General features: G+C 36.0%; 2 protein-coding genes across 2 annotated transcripts; one reads left to right on the top strand and one right to left on the bottom strand.

The window, feature by feature from the left end:
- On the bottom strand, positions 142-2,706 carry LOC105165545 (GDSL esterase/lipase At4g10955-like). Its single transcript, XM_011084598.2, has 2 exons — positions 2,162-2,706; positions 142-1,306 (listed from the first exon to the last, which is right to left on the bottom strand). Exons 1-2 carry the CDS (start codon positions 2,371-2,373, stop codon positions 325-327), a joined length of 1,194 nt encoding a protein of 397 aa, XP_011082900.1. The 5' UTR covers positions 2,374-2,706; the 3' UTR covers positions 142-324.
- On the top strand, positions 7,756-17,196 carry LOC105165544 (protein VACUOLELESS1). The gene is made up of 15 exons (XM_011084597.2): positions 7,756-8,729; positions 9,255-9,545; positions 10,003-10,142; positions 10,682-10,787; positions 10,881-10,973; positions 11,905-11,994; positions 12,907-13,020; positions 13,213-13,320; positions 13,442-13,515; positions 13,618-13,672; positions 14,170-14,351; positions 14,945-15,074; positions 15,228-15,330; positions 16,339-16,436; positions 16,565-17,196. The coding sequence occupies exons 1-15, from the start codon at positions 7,956-7,958 to the stop codon at positions 16,727-16,729; spliced, it is 2,523 nt and encodes an 840-aa protein (XP_011082899.1). The 5' UTR covers positions 7,756-7,955; the 3' UTR covers positions 16,730-17,196.

Here is a 17,339-nt window from a genome sequence, read left to right as displayed (position 1 = left end):
ACACTTTTTCTAACACATAATATGTTTGCCTTCCCACCAGAAAATCAATTAACAATTTGTAGAAACAACCAGCAGAATTATTTAATTAATGCAATAATTATGAACACATAAAATTAAGCAGGTATATTTTTGAACTGCTTGTTGAGAAATTGTCGCAATGCGACACAATACACAGAGAGAGCAACAATTCATAGAAAAAATGAACAAATCAAGAGCCTCATACAGCAGCATGGGCTTCCCCTTCTTTCTATTTCCTGTTCCTTTTGAGGAATCTGTATTAGTAGTCAATTCTTTGAAACACAAAAGACTAGAGCCAACTTTACGTTATCGACACTTGGCCGGCGATTGTTCTTGAGGCGGGAGGCTGTACAGTGACTTCAGCTGCCGGCCGATCAACTTACTATTGTTCAGAGCCATTTGCAGTTCCAATTCATCCGACCACCATTGCTCCAAACCGTGCGCCTCGAGAAACTTTTGCTTCCCTTTTGAGAAAACAAAGAGCTTGGCAGCACACGGTGTGTTGGTCGCTGGTTTGGCATTCTCCTTATCAGCATCGTTGTTCTCCGTCCCGACTGGATCAGTGTAGTAGCAGCATATGTAGTCGCTGTTGTTCACGTACAAATGAGGTACCCACTGTTTGGATCCCAGTGTTGTTGATTTGGCTCTGTCATTGATGTTGGTTTGAGATTCTGTGGTTGATGCTGGAAGCATGGATTTCACCCTCTTCCACATCGTCCCGGCTTTTTCCCCCACGTTTCTTAGACTTGAAGCTAGTGAAACAGAGGGTGGATTGAACAAATGTGCCTCCACGAATATTCCTTCTTTGGCTAGTGCTTTTCCAACTTGGAGAGCAAAGCCAGCTCCTAAAGAATGGCCGGCTATGCACACATTGCTGCTGCCGTACTTTTCAGAGAGTGATTTCAAAGTCTTGAATGCACAACTGAATCTGACTGATCCTTTTAGACTTTCCCAAGCTAGGAAACGTAAGTCATCCTCAATGTCCCGTCTAATTGTTGGGCTCTTAAGCAGCGTTCCTCTGAGCGCCAAAACGGCCCTTGGCGCTCCACTGGGTCTCATAAGCACAAAATCCGCCAATGCAGCTGCTCGATCCCATTCTAGTATCGCCCCAAATACTGATCCATCTCTTTCATCTATCAGGGTCTCAACCAGTTTGTACTTGAATGGTATCCACCATTTAGGGGCCAGAGCATTCTCGCTGGTTCGGTTTTCTTGTCTGTCGAGTTCGAGCAAGTAAACTGCTTGTATAAAGCAGGCAATTACCGTCCTTTTGTAATTTCCGTCCTTCCTGTTTATTCCATTCAATGAAATTGTGTTAGTTCTTGAAATTGCAAAAGGAAAACAAAATCAACTCCAATCCAAACTGCCAAGTAAATGAACTTGAATTTCTAGATGAGAACTTGATACTGAACAAGTAAGAACGTCTAGTTCTGCTATTTAGACTCACCAATTAGAACGATCAAGAAAGTGGACACAAATATCGCAATACGTCTCCCAATTCAAGTATCTAAAAATGATCTTCGAAGTATTATCTAAAGATGGATACTATCACTTCTTTCTCAACGTATTTTGCAGCCATCATCTTGATGTTTTAAGCAAGAAAAGGCGATATCTAACAAACTCATACACTCTTAGCAGATGATCACCTAGAATCGAAACCGTAACTCGCATTTGAAGATAAACATTTCGATCTGCAGAGGACAATGAAAATCCATATAATCATCCAAGTTCACTAGCAATTGATCTGATCTTGAATACACATATGACCTTGCCATTCTTTTAAACATTACTTCTACAGTGTTGTGTTTTAGCACAAAATACAAGTTTCAATTACAACTAAGACAATTCAAGACCAAAAACCTATCTCAACCAACACAAAAACCCCATCACCCATATCTTAATTTCATCAAACCAACTGCAGAAAAAGATCCTGGCTTTTCAAAACAACTCAAACTCAACCAAGAAACAAGAACTCTCTCCAAGACACTGAATCAGCAGCAGAAACAACAGCAAATAAACACTCCCACACCCAAAAAAAAACCTCTACAATCCCACATTCAAGAACACGCCCAACACACAGAAAAACACATAGTGCCACTGAAATCACAAAACAAAAACAAAAAAGGAGAAGATGAGCACTGACCAAGTGGAATTGATGAGGTCCCTCCAGTTAATAGAAGGAACATTTCTCGGCCCAGAAACATGAAACGCGTAAGGATGTTGGGTCTCAGTCTCCAACTCCGTTTCAACACTCTGATTCTCACAATCTTGATTCCTCCCCGGTCTCTCCACCACCTGCAAGACTTCGTTTTTCATCTCATCTCCGACCCTCTTCGCCATTTCCTCACTTCGCATAAAAAACCCACCTCCAAAACTCAGCTACTTGGATCAAACTCTTCGACAGAAGCAAAGACAAAAACGGTAAGAGAGCAGAGAGAAGTGAGAAGTGAAAGTTGGGGTCAGGGGTTTGCTGCCATTGCTGAAATTCTGGAGATTTTAAGGTGGTGGATTGAGTGTGATCTATTGGCAATAATGATTAGTGAATTTGAAGGCCTGGTATATGTTCTTGGCTTAGGAGGGGGCGGATCTATAACGGTCATATTTTCCTTGTGAAGGAGGAATTTTTGTTTACTTTTTCGTGCCAGCCCAGCTCCAGGTGCTAACGTTAGCCGTACGTTGGGCGCTGGATCTGTCTGGATGGATACCCGTTTTCCGACTCGGGGGACACGACACCTACCTTGCTAAGGAAAATACCCCAAGGCTAGTTCTGTCATTTCTCAATTTCCTGATGTGTGATTTATCAAGGGATAATTATATTTACTTTCCTAACTTAGGCACTATTTATACAAATTACCCTTATATTTTAAAAAATTACACATATATTTATAAAAAATATTGATGTCAAATTATCCCAATATTTCACGAACTACTCATGTTTTTTGCTATCATGGATGATTTTTGTAATAACGCAAAATATATGGGTGATTTGGTGTAAATAGACCATAGATCAAAAAATATAAATGTAATTATCTATTTTTTATTAATTCATGATAAAGGAGATTTGACGATAAATGGTTGGACGAGGCCCAATTTAATTAGTGAAATTGAAATTCTGTAATTTTCATATTCCATCAATGTGGTTATTATTCTACTTTAGTGTATTTATGTTTTCCAAAAAAACAAAATTGAATATTTGTCTATAATTTGATAAGACCGTTCTCTTCAGTGTGTTTTGATTTATGTTTGTTTATTTCGCACTAATATAAGATACAAAATCAGACATATTAAAAGTTATAAAATATACATAATTGTGTTAAAAATATCCTAAAAACCCAAAAAAAAAAAAAACAAAAACCAAACAACGGCTTATAATTCAATTTGAATTTTAGGTGTTTGGATGAGATTTGTAGCTTTTTCGAATATTTTATAAGATGGTCGAGAATTTATAAGAAATTAAAAGTGTTTAGTAATATCTTATAAGATTAAAAAATAAAATATGATGAGTTTATAAACTCTTTTTAAAAAGGGGAAGAGTTTTTAACTTAATTTAAAATTTTAAATAAATTCTCTCAATTTTAATTATATTAATTACAAAAGTATTATTACTATTATCTTATTTTATTCAAATATTTATTAATTTATTTTTAAAATAAGATCTAAAACCTTATAAGTTATATTATCTTATTATGTCCAAACCTAACATCTTATTATAAACTTAAAAAACATGAATTTAAAATATTTTAATTAGGTTAGTCACACATCCTCTTAAGTTTTGGTATCTTTAATGTATTGAATATCGTAGTATGTAAAGACAGGTGTAATATGTACCTTTATTTAATTGAAAAGCATCTTATTTGGTGTTTAATTTGATGGTATGTCAATTTTTTTTAATTGTGTTAAATTATACTTTCCTTCCATGAGATTTGATGTAATTACACGTAGACCCTTTGTAATTTAAGAAATTATATATAGCACTCCTGAGATCTGTCTTTATCTAACAAATATGTCCCTCTATTAGTCAAGATTCACTGAATTTGCTGATATTAACAAAAAAAAAATTAAATAAAAATTGATATTTATATTCGAATGACTAATTACTGACTTATGAAGGTAAAAAAAAAAAAAATTCGGACTAAACTATCCTTATAATGGTGAAAATATACCTCCTCATATGCGTTAATGCGTGAAGATATATAAGCATAATTTGATCACAAAAATATTTATTTGACCTGTAATAAGTCAATCAGGGATTAGTATAATTTTTTTTTAATATCAGCATATTCAGTGAATTTTGACTAACGGGGGGATCTATTTGTTAGATGGAAGCAAATTTCAGGGGTGTCAGATGTAATTCTTCAAATCGTAGGGAATCTATGTGTAATTACACCAAATTGTAGGGGAGAAAAGTGTAATTATCCCTTTTTTAATATTATGTTTTTTTCTATCTTCTCAACTTCCACATCCCAATTTTTCCTCAAAATTTTCAACATTTTCTCATAGTTTTTTATTTTTCTTAATATTTTATTTATCTAATGAATGTACTTTAAAATAATAATTATTTTAATAATTTGAAATAATTGTATACACATATTTAAGTTTGCCACCTGTAATTATAACCTACTATACGTTTGTCCGGATGGATTTGTATTTTTTAATATCAATTTTAAAAATCATTCTTAAGATAAGTGGCTAATAGCAAAAGGGGAAAATATTTCAAGAGTTGAGTAGCAAAATAGTTAAATGGTGAAAATCAATTATTTTATGGAAAAATAACTCATGCTTGGAACTATTAAAAAATAGACGTAAATAACTATAAAATTATTTATTTTTTATTTTTACGTTAAATGCAATTTATCGCCTAAAAAAAAGACGATAATAGGTAAAAAATAACGTCCATTTTGTTGGAAATTAATTTTAATGTTTTTTATTTTACAATATTTGATAATCCTCACTAATGACCTCGTTTGATTGCGAGTTATTATGTCATTATTATACGACGGTTGGACTTTAAACATTCATTTTATAGTCCCTCTTATTGTGACTTATGATTTGATTTATAATTATATTTATTCTTAATTTATAATATGATTTAATATGATCATTATTTCAGGTAACAATCATATTTTTTCATCAATAAATAGGTATTTTCATGACAATAAATTGAGAAATACTTTATACTCCCACAAGTTTTTGTAGAATTTTGGCAACACGATTGTAGATTGGTTCCTAATATCCTCATAGTCGTGCGTATGAAACGAGATACTGATGAGAGCTGATGGAGTTTTATCCTAAAATCATAGTCAGGCACTAATACTTATACATAAGAAGAAAATCGTAACTTTAAAACAACAATAAATATTTTATATACAAAATTATTTTAAAATATAATTATAAACATAAAATATACAATATCCAACAACATAGTTATCTCCAAATTTCTTCCTTTTTAAGCCTTTGTCCGCGCACTCCACACAATAATAAATCAGAGCACTCTCGACTTTCACGGTTGTATAATTACAACTTTTTTTAAATTTATTTTCATTACAAAAATAGAAACTATTATAAACACAAACACGCCTTAATAAATCAGAACTTATTTTGCTTATTCATCTAAATAAGTGCCATGAAGTTCCAATAATTGGTGATGGACGCTCCCACTTTCGTTATTTTTATTAGCTCTTTAAAGAGTTAAAAGGAAAAAAAATTCCTCCAATTAGACTCAAGTCCAAAGATTTATTCAAGTACTTGTGAGCTTATATTACTTTAGGTCATGTTCATAGGAGTGATTAGGTCAGATATTTTATGCATATAAGTCAATGAAAGGTATACATAAATTTTTATTTATTTTAATTTTTTTTGGTTAATATCAATGAATTTGATGAACTTTGATTAATAAAAAATTTTCTTTGTTAGATAAAAAAAATATTAAAAGAACTTAATATAATTTCTTAAATTACAAATTGATGGGTATGGCTAAAAAATGATTGGCCCCAAAAAGAGACACTAGGCCCACGAGCCTAGGAGAGAAGCCGCCCAGAATTATTGTGTTTAGCCCAAAAAGGAGGCCTGCTTCCTCAAGAACAACTCAAGAGGAAGGCCCACTAGACTTGGCCCAAGGAGGAGCCTCCCACTCTAGAAGCTGTCCAAGGATAGAACTCATGAGCTTGGCCCAAGTAGAAAGCCCAACTTAAAGGTCTGCTGCTCCTTTCGAGTCTAAGGAAAGAAGGTGTCCTCCAGCAGTCGGATTCCTCACCCTAAGAGGACTCTTTGCGGGGCAGGAGTCCTTACAAAGCAGGAATCCCCCCTTACCTGAAGATTTGCTGCTGAAGAAACAGACACAGAGGCAGCCTTATCCCGCCTTCCTCGTCAGATGCACCTCCTACGACTCTTGCCATAGAGGGACTTATCCTCTATAAATACAAGGGGTTCCTCTCAGCAGACCCTCCTGCCACTTTTCAGAGGATCATTCTATTGCTACATTGCTATCATGAGATTCATATTCTCGCTCAGGGAATTTTTATTTCTTTCACGATTTTTCATTATAATTTATTTTTATATTTATTTATTGTTAAATTTGGGACTAACTTAAGTATTGGAGTATTAAACCTTTATTTTGCAGATCCTCTTTCTCAAGAGCTTTTATTTAATTAGTCTAAATCTAATATCAAGATCCAAAAATTTCGAACACATATTAAAATCATACACATCACAAAAAATCTATGTATAATAATGATGATCTAATTCAAAAGATTTTATATTTAAAAAATGGAGCTATGAAGAAAAGAAGTTGATTGGAAAAAGTTATATTGATTGGATGGTGGAGACATCAAACAAGATATGTGGTTGGGTCATGGATGGGGGTGGGGTTAGCCCTATACCAAACTTCGTCCCTTTTCTTTTGTTCATGTTTCTCTCCTCATTGGGAAAAGCTCTTTTTTGATTCCATTTTCAAACACTCTTTTTCATATTTTGATTATCATAGACAAGTCATCTTTCTTATTGTCTTGACTTAAGAATACCTTCAATATCTCTCCATGTTGGATCTTACTTCAAATATTATGAAAATAAAAAATATATCTTGCTTGCCTTTGTGAATATCTATCAAAGTAATCCACTCGTTTACACACTTCAAATTTATGGAGTTTATGGTAATGATAAAAAAGAATACATAAAGAGAAATATATAGAAAAAAGTATTTTGAGAGGGTATATTAGGAGAGTGTTGTCATACATTTGAAATAATACAGATCTTATCTCAAATACGATTTATCTCAATATATATTTAGAAGACTATCAATTTTATCAAATAGAATTTATCCTAAAAAAGTCGTAATCTCAACATTAAGTTTGAAGATTTCAAACTTTACATCAAATGTGAATGCATATTGGGTCATGGCTCCACAAATCTGACCTAATGTCCAACAAATTCAAATTTAAGTATATCATAATAGTATTGATTAATTATTGAATTACACTCAGTGTAATTCAAATTTTTATTATGTTTTATATAATCATATGAAATAGGATACAAATAAAATATAGAACCAATCAGCTTAAAATATTTTTTTATTAATTTCAAATATACGTAAATAAATAATTATTAATATATATATTTTAAAAAATATCATTTTCTAATATAATTTACCAACTAAAAGTAACTATTCTAATTCTCTACAGTTAAGTAGTAGTATATATAGTAGATAAACAGTTAGTATAATAATGTCTTAGTTAAGTAGTAATCGTGCAACTGTATGATTACAAGTCGCGTTTCCGCTAAACTCTCTGCTTCAATCTTACCCCCAACTCCTTTCCCCTTCGTCTTTCCTCTCTTTCCCACTGCAATGCCTGCAGATCCCAATGAACCTAAATTAAATTAACAGCCTGAAAATTTTCAGTTTTACCGAAGAAAACAAAAATTGATATATTATTCTGGTCGAGATGGCGGGAGTTGCGGTGGCGGCGGAGTGGCAACTCCTCTATAACCGGTACTACCGGAAGCCGGAGCTCTACCAGATGCAGTGGAAGAACGTTGACCTCACCCGCAACAAGATCGCCTGCGCTCCATTCGGCGGCCCCATCGCTGTCATCCGCGACGACGCGAAGATCGTCCAGCTGTATGCTGAGTCCGCTCTCCGGAAGCTTCGTATCTTCACCTCCTCCGGCCGCCTTATCTCCGAAACTGTGTGGAAGAATCCCGGCGGCCGCTTAATTGGCATGTCGTGGACCGATGACCTAACCCTAATCTGTATCACGCAGGACGGCACCGTTTATTCATACAATATCCACGCCGAGTTAATCAGTACCTTTTCCTTGGGCAAAGAATGCTTTGACAACAGCGTTGTGGAGTGCGTCTTCTGGGGGAATGGCGTCGTGTGTATCAACGAGGCCTTTGAGATTTTTGCCGTGCCGGATTTTAAGGTTCCAAAGACGGTTAAATTGGCGGATTGTAATTTGGAGGAGCTTCCTCATTGTATTGCGGTGATCGAGCCCCAGTATACGAAATCAGGTGACGTGGAGGTGCTGTTAGGGGTTGGCGACCATGTGTTGTTGGTGGAAGAGGATTTAGTACAACCTCTTGCTGAGGGGATGGGGCCGTTTCAGAAGATGGTAGTCTCGAGGAAAGGGGAGTTTGTTGCCTCATTCACCCATGATGGAAGGCTTCTGGTCATGTCTACTGATTTTTCCGATGTTATCATTGAGTATGCGTGTGAGGTATAGCTGATTATTTGCTTCCTATTAAAGATTTTAATCTGATTCTATTTTTATTATTTAAAATGACATTAGTGGAGTTAACTTGATTCCTCGTACATAATGTCATGGGTCTGAATGTACGACAGTGTTGGCTAATCTAAAACTTCCATGTGTGAGTAAGTTGGTAACTGGTGAACTTGTTTGGGATGATTGCTGCATCATGATTAAAATGCTTCCAACAAATTTCCATTGAGGACTGGCCAACTGTGGATGAGCTATGGTTTTCTTTTGTTCTACATTGCCATTTATCCTCGCAGAAATAGAGAAAATACTTGACATGATTTTTTCAATGTTTTCAGCTTAAAATATATCAAGAAGACATTGATCTCTGCTTACTGTTGGGGAAGCCAGGCTACACTGATCACAATTCTGTGCTTATTTTGGCATAAAAATATAACTTGTTACACTGTTCTCAAGTTCTTTTTTTTGTTCAATTCTGGCCACATGTTGTAGTCTATCTAATGTTTTCTGGTATTCTGTGTACAGTCGGCTCTTCCTCCTGAGCAACTAGCTTGGTGTGGGTTGGATAGTGTCTTACTTTACTGGGATGACATGCTACTGATGGTGGGCCCATATGGTGATCCAGTACGTTACATTTATGATGAACCAATTATTCTTATCCCAGAATGTGATGGGGTGCGGATACTATCTAACACAAACATGGAGTTTCTGCACCGGGTTCCAGACTCTACAGTATCTATATTTCAGATAGGAAGCACCTTACCTGCTGCTTTATTGTATGATGCCCTGGAGCATTTTGATAGGCGAAGTGCTAAGGTAGTCAACCTCCATCTATTTAAATTTAAATATTCTTACTCCTGATGTCATCATGATAGATCTTCCGTGATGTTGTGCTGACACGATGGCCATCCAATCGCATATTCTTTAACGCCTTTTTGTGTTCAGTCTGCGCATTGCCTGATATTAAGTTTGATCTGTTATCTTGTTTTCTAAGGGGACCTCACTTAACATTACTGTGTATCACTGTAGTGATTTTTCATTGCAGAAGCTATCATATGTAAAAGCTACTGATCTTAAAGTCAAAACCGAGCTTGAAGATTTGTATGTAATTTAATAGATATGTAAGACTTAGTCAAATGTTTATTGCAGAAAGGTGTGAGATTATGGTGGTAGGCTGATTAACAGTGGTTGTTAACTTTCCTGTAGAAATGGTTTATAAACTATTTTCTTAGAATCGTTACTTAGGGAAAACTAATTTCCCATAATCTGCCAGGCTGATGAAAATCTTAGATTGATCCGCTCGTCACTGCCTGAAGCTGTTGAGGCTTGCATTGATGCTGCTGGTTATGAATTTGATATTTCACAGCAAAGGACACTACTGAGAGCTGCAAGCTATGGACAAACCTTTTCTAGGTTGGTTGATACTCAAATTTGATTCATGTGCATGTATGAATCATTTGCACGAATTATTCTTAGCTTTCTTGTTCTTCAAGTAATGAAACATATGCCTCTACTGATGTTATTAGCTATTGTATATTTAATTATTAACTGTGATTGAGATGTTGCCAATTTAAAAATTTTCAGTGTCTTCTTCGCCATTATATGATTTCATGTGTCTGTTCAAATTTCCTTTGAAATCTTGGGCGATATCAGTCCACTTCCTATTAAAAATTCTACCTTTTTACTATGTAACATTCTTTGCAAGGTAACAAATATCTCTGCTACCACTTTCTGCAAATGTGGTGATCCTCATTGTAAGTAACAACATATACAGTGCTGTATTAGTAAACTTAAGGCATAATTATCTGATTTCTTACCTAAACAGACTTTTAGTGGAAAAATGATTCTCACGTAAGTTCTGTAGCTCTGTCGTATGTTTGCTGTTCATGCTCCTAAAAGAACATTATGTTCTGATTTTTTTCTTGGTAATGATATCCAGTTGGCTTTGGCAGCCTATTTCAACGTGACAGCATACAAGAGATGTGTAAAACGCTGCGTGTCTTAAATGCTGTACGGCATGTCGAGATCGGTAGTCCTCTAAGCATTCAGCAGTACAAGGTCTTAGTTCTTACTACTTTATGCTTGAAATTTAAAATGTTGATTTTGCCATATTGGAAATGATTTCTTCGTTCCTCCTTATGTTTCTTGCAGTTACTTACTCCCTCTGTTCTCATTAACCGTCTGATTAATGCTCACAAACACCTTTTAGCTTTGCGAATATCAGAATACCTTGGTATGAACCAAGTAAGTCACTTAACTTGGCTTTGGCTCTTTTCTCATTAGCATCGTATTAGTTTTATTCTGCAGGATGATGATGTTTGCTTTCAGTGAACTAAGAAGCTAATATGTAGCTTTTAAATGTTAACTATTACAAATAACTAGATTTTATTAGCAATGAGTGCATTTATGAATTAATTGAAATTACTTTTATCAATGTAAATGAAGGCTGAACTGAATTGATTGACCTCAACGAGGTTTACCAAGGCTTGACTATTTCTTTTCAGTTCTGTTGGGGGAGTGATAAAGCTTTCCTAGGAATTGGTTGAGACTAGAGATTAAGAAGAACTTGGTTGATCAATAGAATTTCACTACCATCAGTGTTGCATGTTGTGCATGTGTACTTTTGAGTTTTGAGAAGTTTCATGTTCTGAGTACAGGAATCAACTGATTTTCAAGTTATCTTGCTTCACCACTCTTTCTTTGTGGGTATCTGTGGGTATGCTTATAGTTGTGCGTACGGTTTCTGTTATTATAGAAGTCAGGAATGTTTCCATATCTCATTTTGCTACATACTCTTTTCTGTCCTTGGTTTTGTTCAGTATTTCTTAGGTTGTATTATATATGTGCCCATAAGTGGAAAACAAAATGCCTGGGTGGTCCGCCTTCTAAAATAGTTTTCAGTTTTCACCTTCTGTTCAGCATGCCTTCTTGGTGAAGGATACTCACTGAAGCTTATTTGGATTTCTGTAGATGCAAGAAGTCATATCAGTTTAATGCTTTTAATTAAATCTGTATGTTACACTAATTACTTTTACATGTCCAGATTAATGGTAGCTTGTCTAGTTTCCCCAAAAAAGGATAATATTGACAGGGTACTAATGAAGTCTCTACTATTTTGATAGAGTAATTCACTGCACTTGTGCTGAAGTTATTTTTACTTTGTCTCTTTGAATAGGAAGTCGTGTTAATGCACTGGACTTGTACAAAGATATCAGCATCCGCAGCGATTCCTGATGCGAGTCTTCTTGATATCTTACTCGACAAGGTTAGAATCTTCTTACTAGCCATTATGTTTGTTGATTCTATCTCTATGTAGGCGTCTATGTGTATGTAAACCCTGCTCGAAGCTTGCCCATCAACTGTTCTAACCCTTATGAAGCCTGTCGGATTTTATTTTGTCGTAGGTAGTGTTGATATTAGAACCCAAGACTTTTCATTCTGATGACAGGTTGTGATCCACTCTCATCGATGTACATGTGTGTGTGTGTGTTGCATGCGAATATTGTTGGGGTTTCTTTTTACATTTATTCTTTATCAACAGTTGAGTCCAATTCTCAAATCCCAGGTTGAGATGGAGTTCTCAATCTCAATTATGTCTCTCATATTCAGCATTTCGTTTTTGTTTGATGACCTGGACAGCAAATCCGCATGCTCGGTTGGCACCCATTTATCCATTCGCTTTTTGTTCCTTGCTTTTTGTTTGAGATGCAGCTACAAATGGGTTGTGATTTGTTCTGGCATATAAGGGAACAGATCCAGTGGAGTCCATGTTTTGATGATCATGCCATCAAAATTTATGATGCCTTGCCATTCAAAAAACTGAGATAGCAGCTGTACTGTTTATATAGTCAATAGTCTCAGCTGATGGTGGTTAGTTCTAGTTCTATATTACGTATGATTGAAATGAGATAAAATAAATAATGTGGCAAACATTCAAAATCTGCCCAATGCCCAGCAAGCAGCTTGAAGGCCACATAATTAAACACAACCAACCTGATTATCATAGGTTTGAAAGGATCTTGGTGCTGCTGCAGCTTAGTTTACCAACCTGACCATGTTTAGTTGGGTTGAAGACTTAAAGTATTACCATCGAACGTACTGAACTCTACTGCATGGACGTGTACTTCAACTCTTAACTGCACTTTTTTAATGACAAAAAATTATTCTGAACCCTCAGCTCAAGCTATGCAAAGGAATATCTTATGCCGCTGTTGCTGCTCATGCTGACAAGAGTGGGCGTAGAAAATTAGCTGCTATGCTAGTTGAACATGAGCCGCGATCGTCCAAACAGGTAGAGTTGGGTTTGCCTTCCCATTCTTGATTCATTTTCTATACAGAATTGATTGTTTGTTCTTCGTCAATGTTTATAAGATCTTATGGATCATGATTAGCTTTTATCCTTGAATCAGTGTCATCCAATTTTTATGCAATACAAGTTGGAGATATTAAAGACTCTTTATGTAATATAATTGCCATCTTTCAGATTCCTCTCTTGCTGAGCATTGGAGAAGAAGATACTGCTCTTATGAAGGCTACTGAAAGCGGTGATACTGATCTTATGTATCTTGTGCTGTTTCATATCTGGCGTAAGGTGTGTTGGGAAATTTAAAATAAATGTGGTTAGAAATTTTGTAAGCTGAGCAACCGTTATTTAGAATTAAAGAGGATGGTTCTTGATTATAGTCCATTGAGTGCAAAGTGTAATATTGCAGAGAGCGCCATTGGAGTTTTTTTCAACAATACAGGCCAGACCACTTGCACGCGATCTTTTTGTTACCTATGCACGGTAAGAACTATTGATCCTTCCAAACTACCTTGAAATGCAATTGGAGGAAAACCCTCCTTCTGTGACGTGGTGTATGTTTCTAATCTTTTGATCTTCCTCCAGGTCTTATAAGCATGAATTCTTAAAGGACTTCTTTCTGTCCACTGGGCAACTTCAGGTTAATTCATGTTTATTTGATTCATGGGGTCTCTTCTCCCGCCTTTGGTAATCTACTCGTTAAAAAGTCAGTATGATGCTTCGTGGTGATACGTATTCCTCGATCAACAAGAATGCCTTATGGCTAGCTGAGACTTGATAGGACTAAAATTAATGGGTTGTGGTCTCTCTCTTCAGAAGGAAATTTTTATCTTCCTTACATCCTGGTCCTTTTGTAATTTTGCTTTTACTAATCTAGAAGGGACTGATGGAGTTGAAATAGACTTTTGAGAAATTTTTAAGTGACTCACCCTTGCACAGTTTTTCTGTATTCCAGCATACTTTTCCATGTTGAAGTTCAAATAAGCTCTTCCTGATATCTTATCTTGCATCTGATTCTAATTCACTTTTGCATTAGCTACTCTCCAATCCCAAGATGCATGATTATTCATATTAATGTCTGCTTTGCCTTTTCACTTCTACAGTTTCTATTGTAATAAAGGTTTTATTATTTTTCAGGAAGTAGCTTTTCTGTTGTGGAAAGAGTCATGGGAACTAGCAAGGAATCCAATGGCGAGCAAAGGGTCCCCTCTTCATGGCCCACGCATAAAACTAATTGAGAAGGCCCATAATCTTTTTACAGAAACAAAAGAGCACATGTTTGAATCTAAGGCAGCTGAGGAACATGCAAAATTGTTAAGGTGATCATTGTGATTGGCACTTTTGGGCATTCAAATAACTCCATGAATCATTTCCAGTTTTAACCCCCTACTCCTGAAGGTTCCTGCATCATTCTATCTACTGCGTCACGCTTCTCATATGTCTCTTGGTCTTGTGGATCCCTGCACTAACTGCCAATATAAGAACCTTCTCCCTTCCTAAATCAATCAGTCTCTGATATTGGACGAGTCGCTGCTCCACTAGTGCCATTTTCTTGTTGCATGACAGAGTGATCTGAAATGTGATAGAAATTTTGCATTTTGTCATGAAAATAAACCCAATCTAGTTGAACTATATGGATTTAGTTGTGCAGTTGAGAGGCTTGAGGACTTTGATGTCCTATAAGAAAGGATCTTTTCTTGCCACATTTAGGGATGAACCCTGGAACAATGACAGTTAAGGAGATGTTTTTCCCGTTGTCATGACTTGCTTACTCCACAGCAGCATGGTTTTGTGTTCTCCTGTTAACCTCTGGAATCTGTTCTACTATCTCTATCTCTCTCAATTTCGCAGCTTTTGGTTGTCCCTTTCCTTTTTTAATGAGATGCTGAACACTGACCCTTTGCAACTGCAGAATCCAACATGAGTTAGAGGTGACAACAAAACAGGCAATTTTTGTGGATTCAAGTATCAGTGACACCATTCGCACGTGTATTGTCTTGGGAAATCATCGAGCTGCTAATAAAGTTAAAACTGAATTTAAGGTTTGTAAAATCCAGATATCGCTCCTACTAAACAGTAAAGTAACAAATATATGCGAAAAATATTTTTAAGCTTTGTCTTTCTTTTTCATACTTAGATGTGTATATGCAATTTATTTTCATCACATCTTCTGAAATACCATCAACATGGTTCAGGTTTCAGAGAAGCGGTGGTATTGGCTTAAAGTCTTTGCTCTGGCAACAATCCGAGACTGGGATGCACTGGAAAAATTTTCAAAAGAGAAGAGACCGCCAATTGGTAAGTGTTTTATGTGGAGTTAGTTTAATAATTGAACATTTCTGTTTCCTTGTTTGTTGCTTCTTTTGTGCTTCCATGACTTAAACATCGTTCTTGCACAGGATGAGTATATGTCTATATCTATATGTATGTAATATATTTATATATCCCCTTGCAAGCTTGAAAGATACACAAGTATGCTTGGAATATAATCCACATGAGATAAACCTAGTCTTCTGTTATGATTGCTGCAGTCAGAGCTTTTTTTAATTGTTTTTTCTAATCTTGTCTTACGTGACAATATGTTGGCCTTAAATAATAAAATCTTATTCATCTAGAGGAAAAGAACTTGAAAGAGCGATCTAACATCCATTGGCTCTATGAGTATTGCCAGGATCATATCTCAAGTTCTGTTTCTTGACAGTTTGTTTCACGGACTTGTTGGGTAAAGAATCTGAGGCACATGAAAGTGCTGTTTGCTTGAACTTCTTTTGTTGAAACAAACTCCTACATGTGAGATGAAGCAATGTGAGGAGTAAATTTCAATGTTTTATGTTGTTGAGAAGACAGATTCTCTCTTTTTGGGCCTCCTCTTGGCTGAATAACTGCCCTCCTTTTGTGATCTTTGGGCTAGTGCCTGTTCCATGTGCCATAAACCAACAAGAGATGCCACCTGCTTGAAGTTAAAAATGGGCATCTGCTGCTGGAATTTTGAATCTGTTGATCATCTTACTATAGATACTGTTTTAGCCGGTAGCATACAGCTACGACCTTTCTGCCTTGCTTTTCTGCTTAGGGTGGTTGTGTTGCAGTTGTTTTCCAGTTAAACCCCAAGGAGAAATAAATAATGTGAATTTTTCAGCCATTAGTTACAAGTTGTAGGTTATTATGGGTGAGATTGGATCATGCTTTTGACATGTGTCTGTGCTGTAACTTTCGACCGTTCTTGGTGGTGTGAGAATGATTGAGTTCTAATTTCTCCCCCCTCTTTATCATGTTTTTCACCATTTATATTCGTGTTTTCTGTAGGTTACCGTCCATTTGTAGAAGCTTGTGTCGATGCAGGTGAGAAAGATCAAGCCCTTAAATATATTCCAAAACTTGCTGATCCAAGAGAGAGAGCTGAGGTCAGTGACGACATTATGAGTCAACATTTACATGCTAATTTGAATAGTTTGTCTAATCTCTTTTACTAGCAAAATGTGCTGCTTTATTTGTGGAAGTGAGTGGATGACATTCTGTAATTCAACAACAGGCTTATGCTAAAATTGGAATGGCGAAGGAAGCTGCAGATGCTGCATCTCAAGCGAAAGATGGTGAACTGCTTGGGCGGTTAAAACTTACTTTTGCACAAAATGCTGCTGCTGCATCAATTTTTGATACTCTGCGAGACCGGTTGTCCTTCCAAGGCGTTTCTTAGTCTTACTTTGATCGTCTCGTTGGTGATCATTCTTTGAGTTTGTTTGTGGTTTGCTGTTGAGATTTGGCGTTGCATGTAAAACTGGATGGTGGGGCTTCTTGTGCATTTTGCCATGATATGGAAAAGGTAACCTGATTAACCTCTCCTTCTCCATCACATCTTTTTCTTGCCGGTCAGTTGCTGTACCTTGCAACGGTTGTTTCCTGGCATGCATGGGAGATAGTACTATATTTGTCATTTACTTAAGTTACACTCAGCTACGAATTCTTACCTTTTTTCTTTCTCATTCATGGTTTGTGCTTAGCCATGATGTATTATGTAAGGCGAGTTTGTTGATAAGACTGGTTCTGGGAGAGAATTCAATGTCTCATCTGTAATTTTTTTCCCCTTTTGGGTGAGTACTTTGATTAATTTAATGAGGTTGCAGCGTTGTTCCGACTTACTGCATCCTCCCATATCTTCCTATACAGCACGTGGAGAGGCATTGCATGTTCTTTTATACATTCTTAAAAATCCTAATGTAAACCAAATTTCTTGGTATTGCATTTATATTTTAATTATAAAATAAAGTAATTGCAAATGTGAATTTGATGTCTGATTAGAGTGTCTA

This window comes from Sesamum indicum, linkage group LG6 (assembly GCF_000512975.1).
Source record: "Sesamum indicum cultivar Zhongzhi No. 13 linkage group LG6, S_indicum_v1.0, whole genome shotgun sequence".
NCBI lineage: Eukaryota > Viridiplantae > Streptophyta > Magnoliopsida > Lamiales > Pedaliaceae > Sesamum > Sesamum indicum.
Note: the sequence above shows the minus strand (reverse complement) of the source record. Positions and strands in the feature narration are given on the sequence as shown.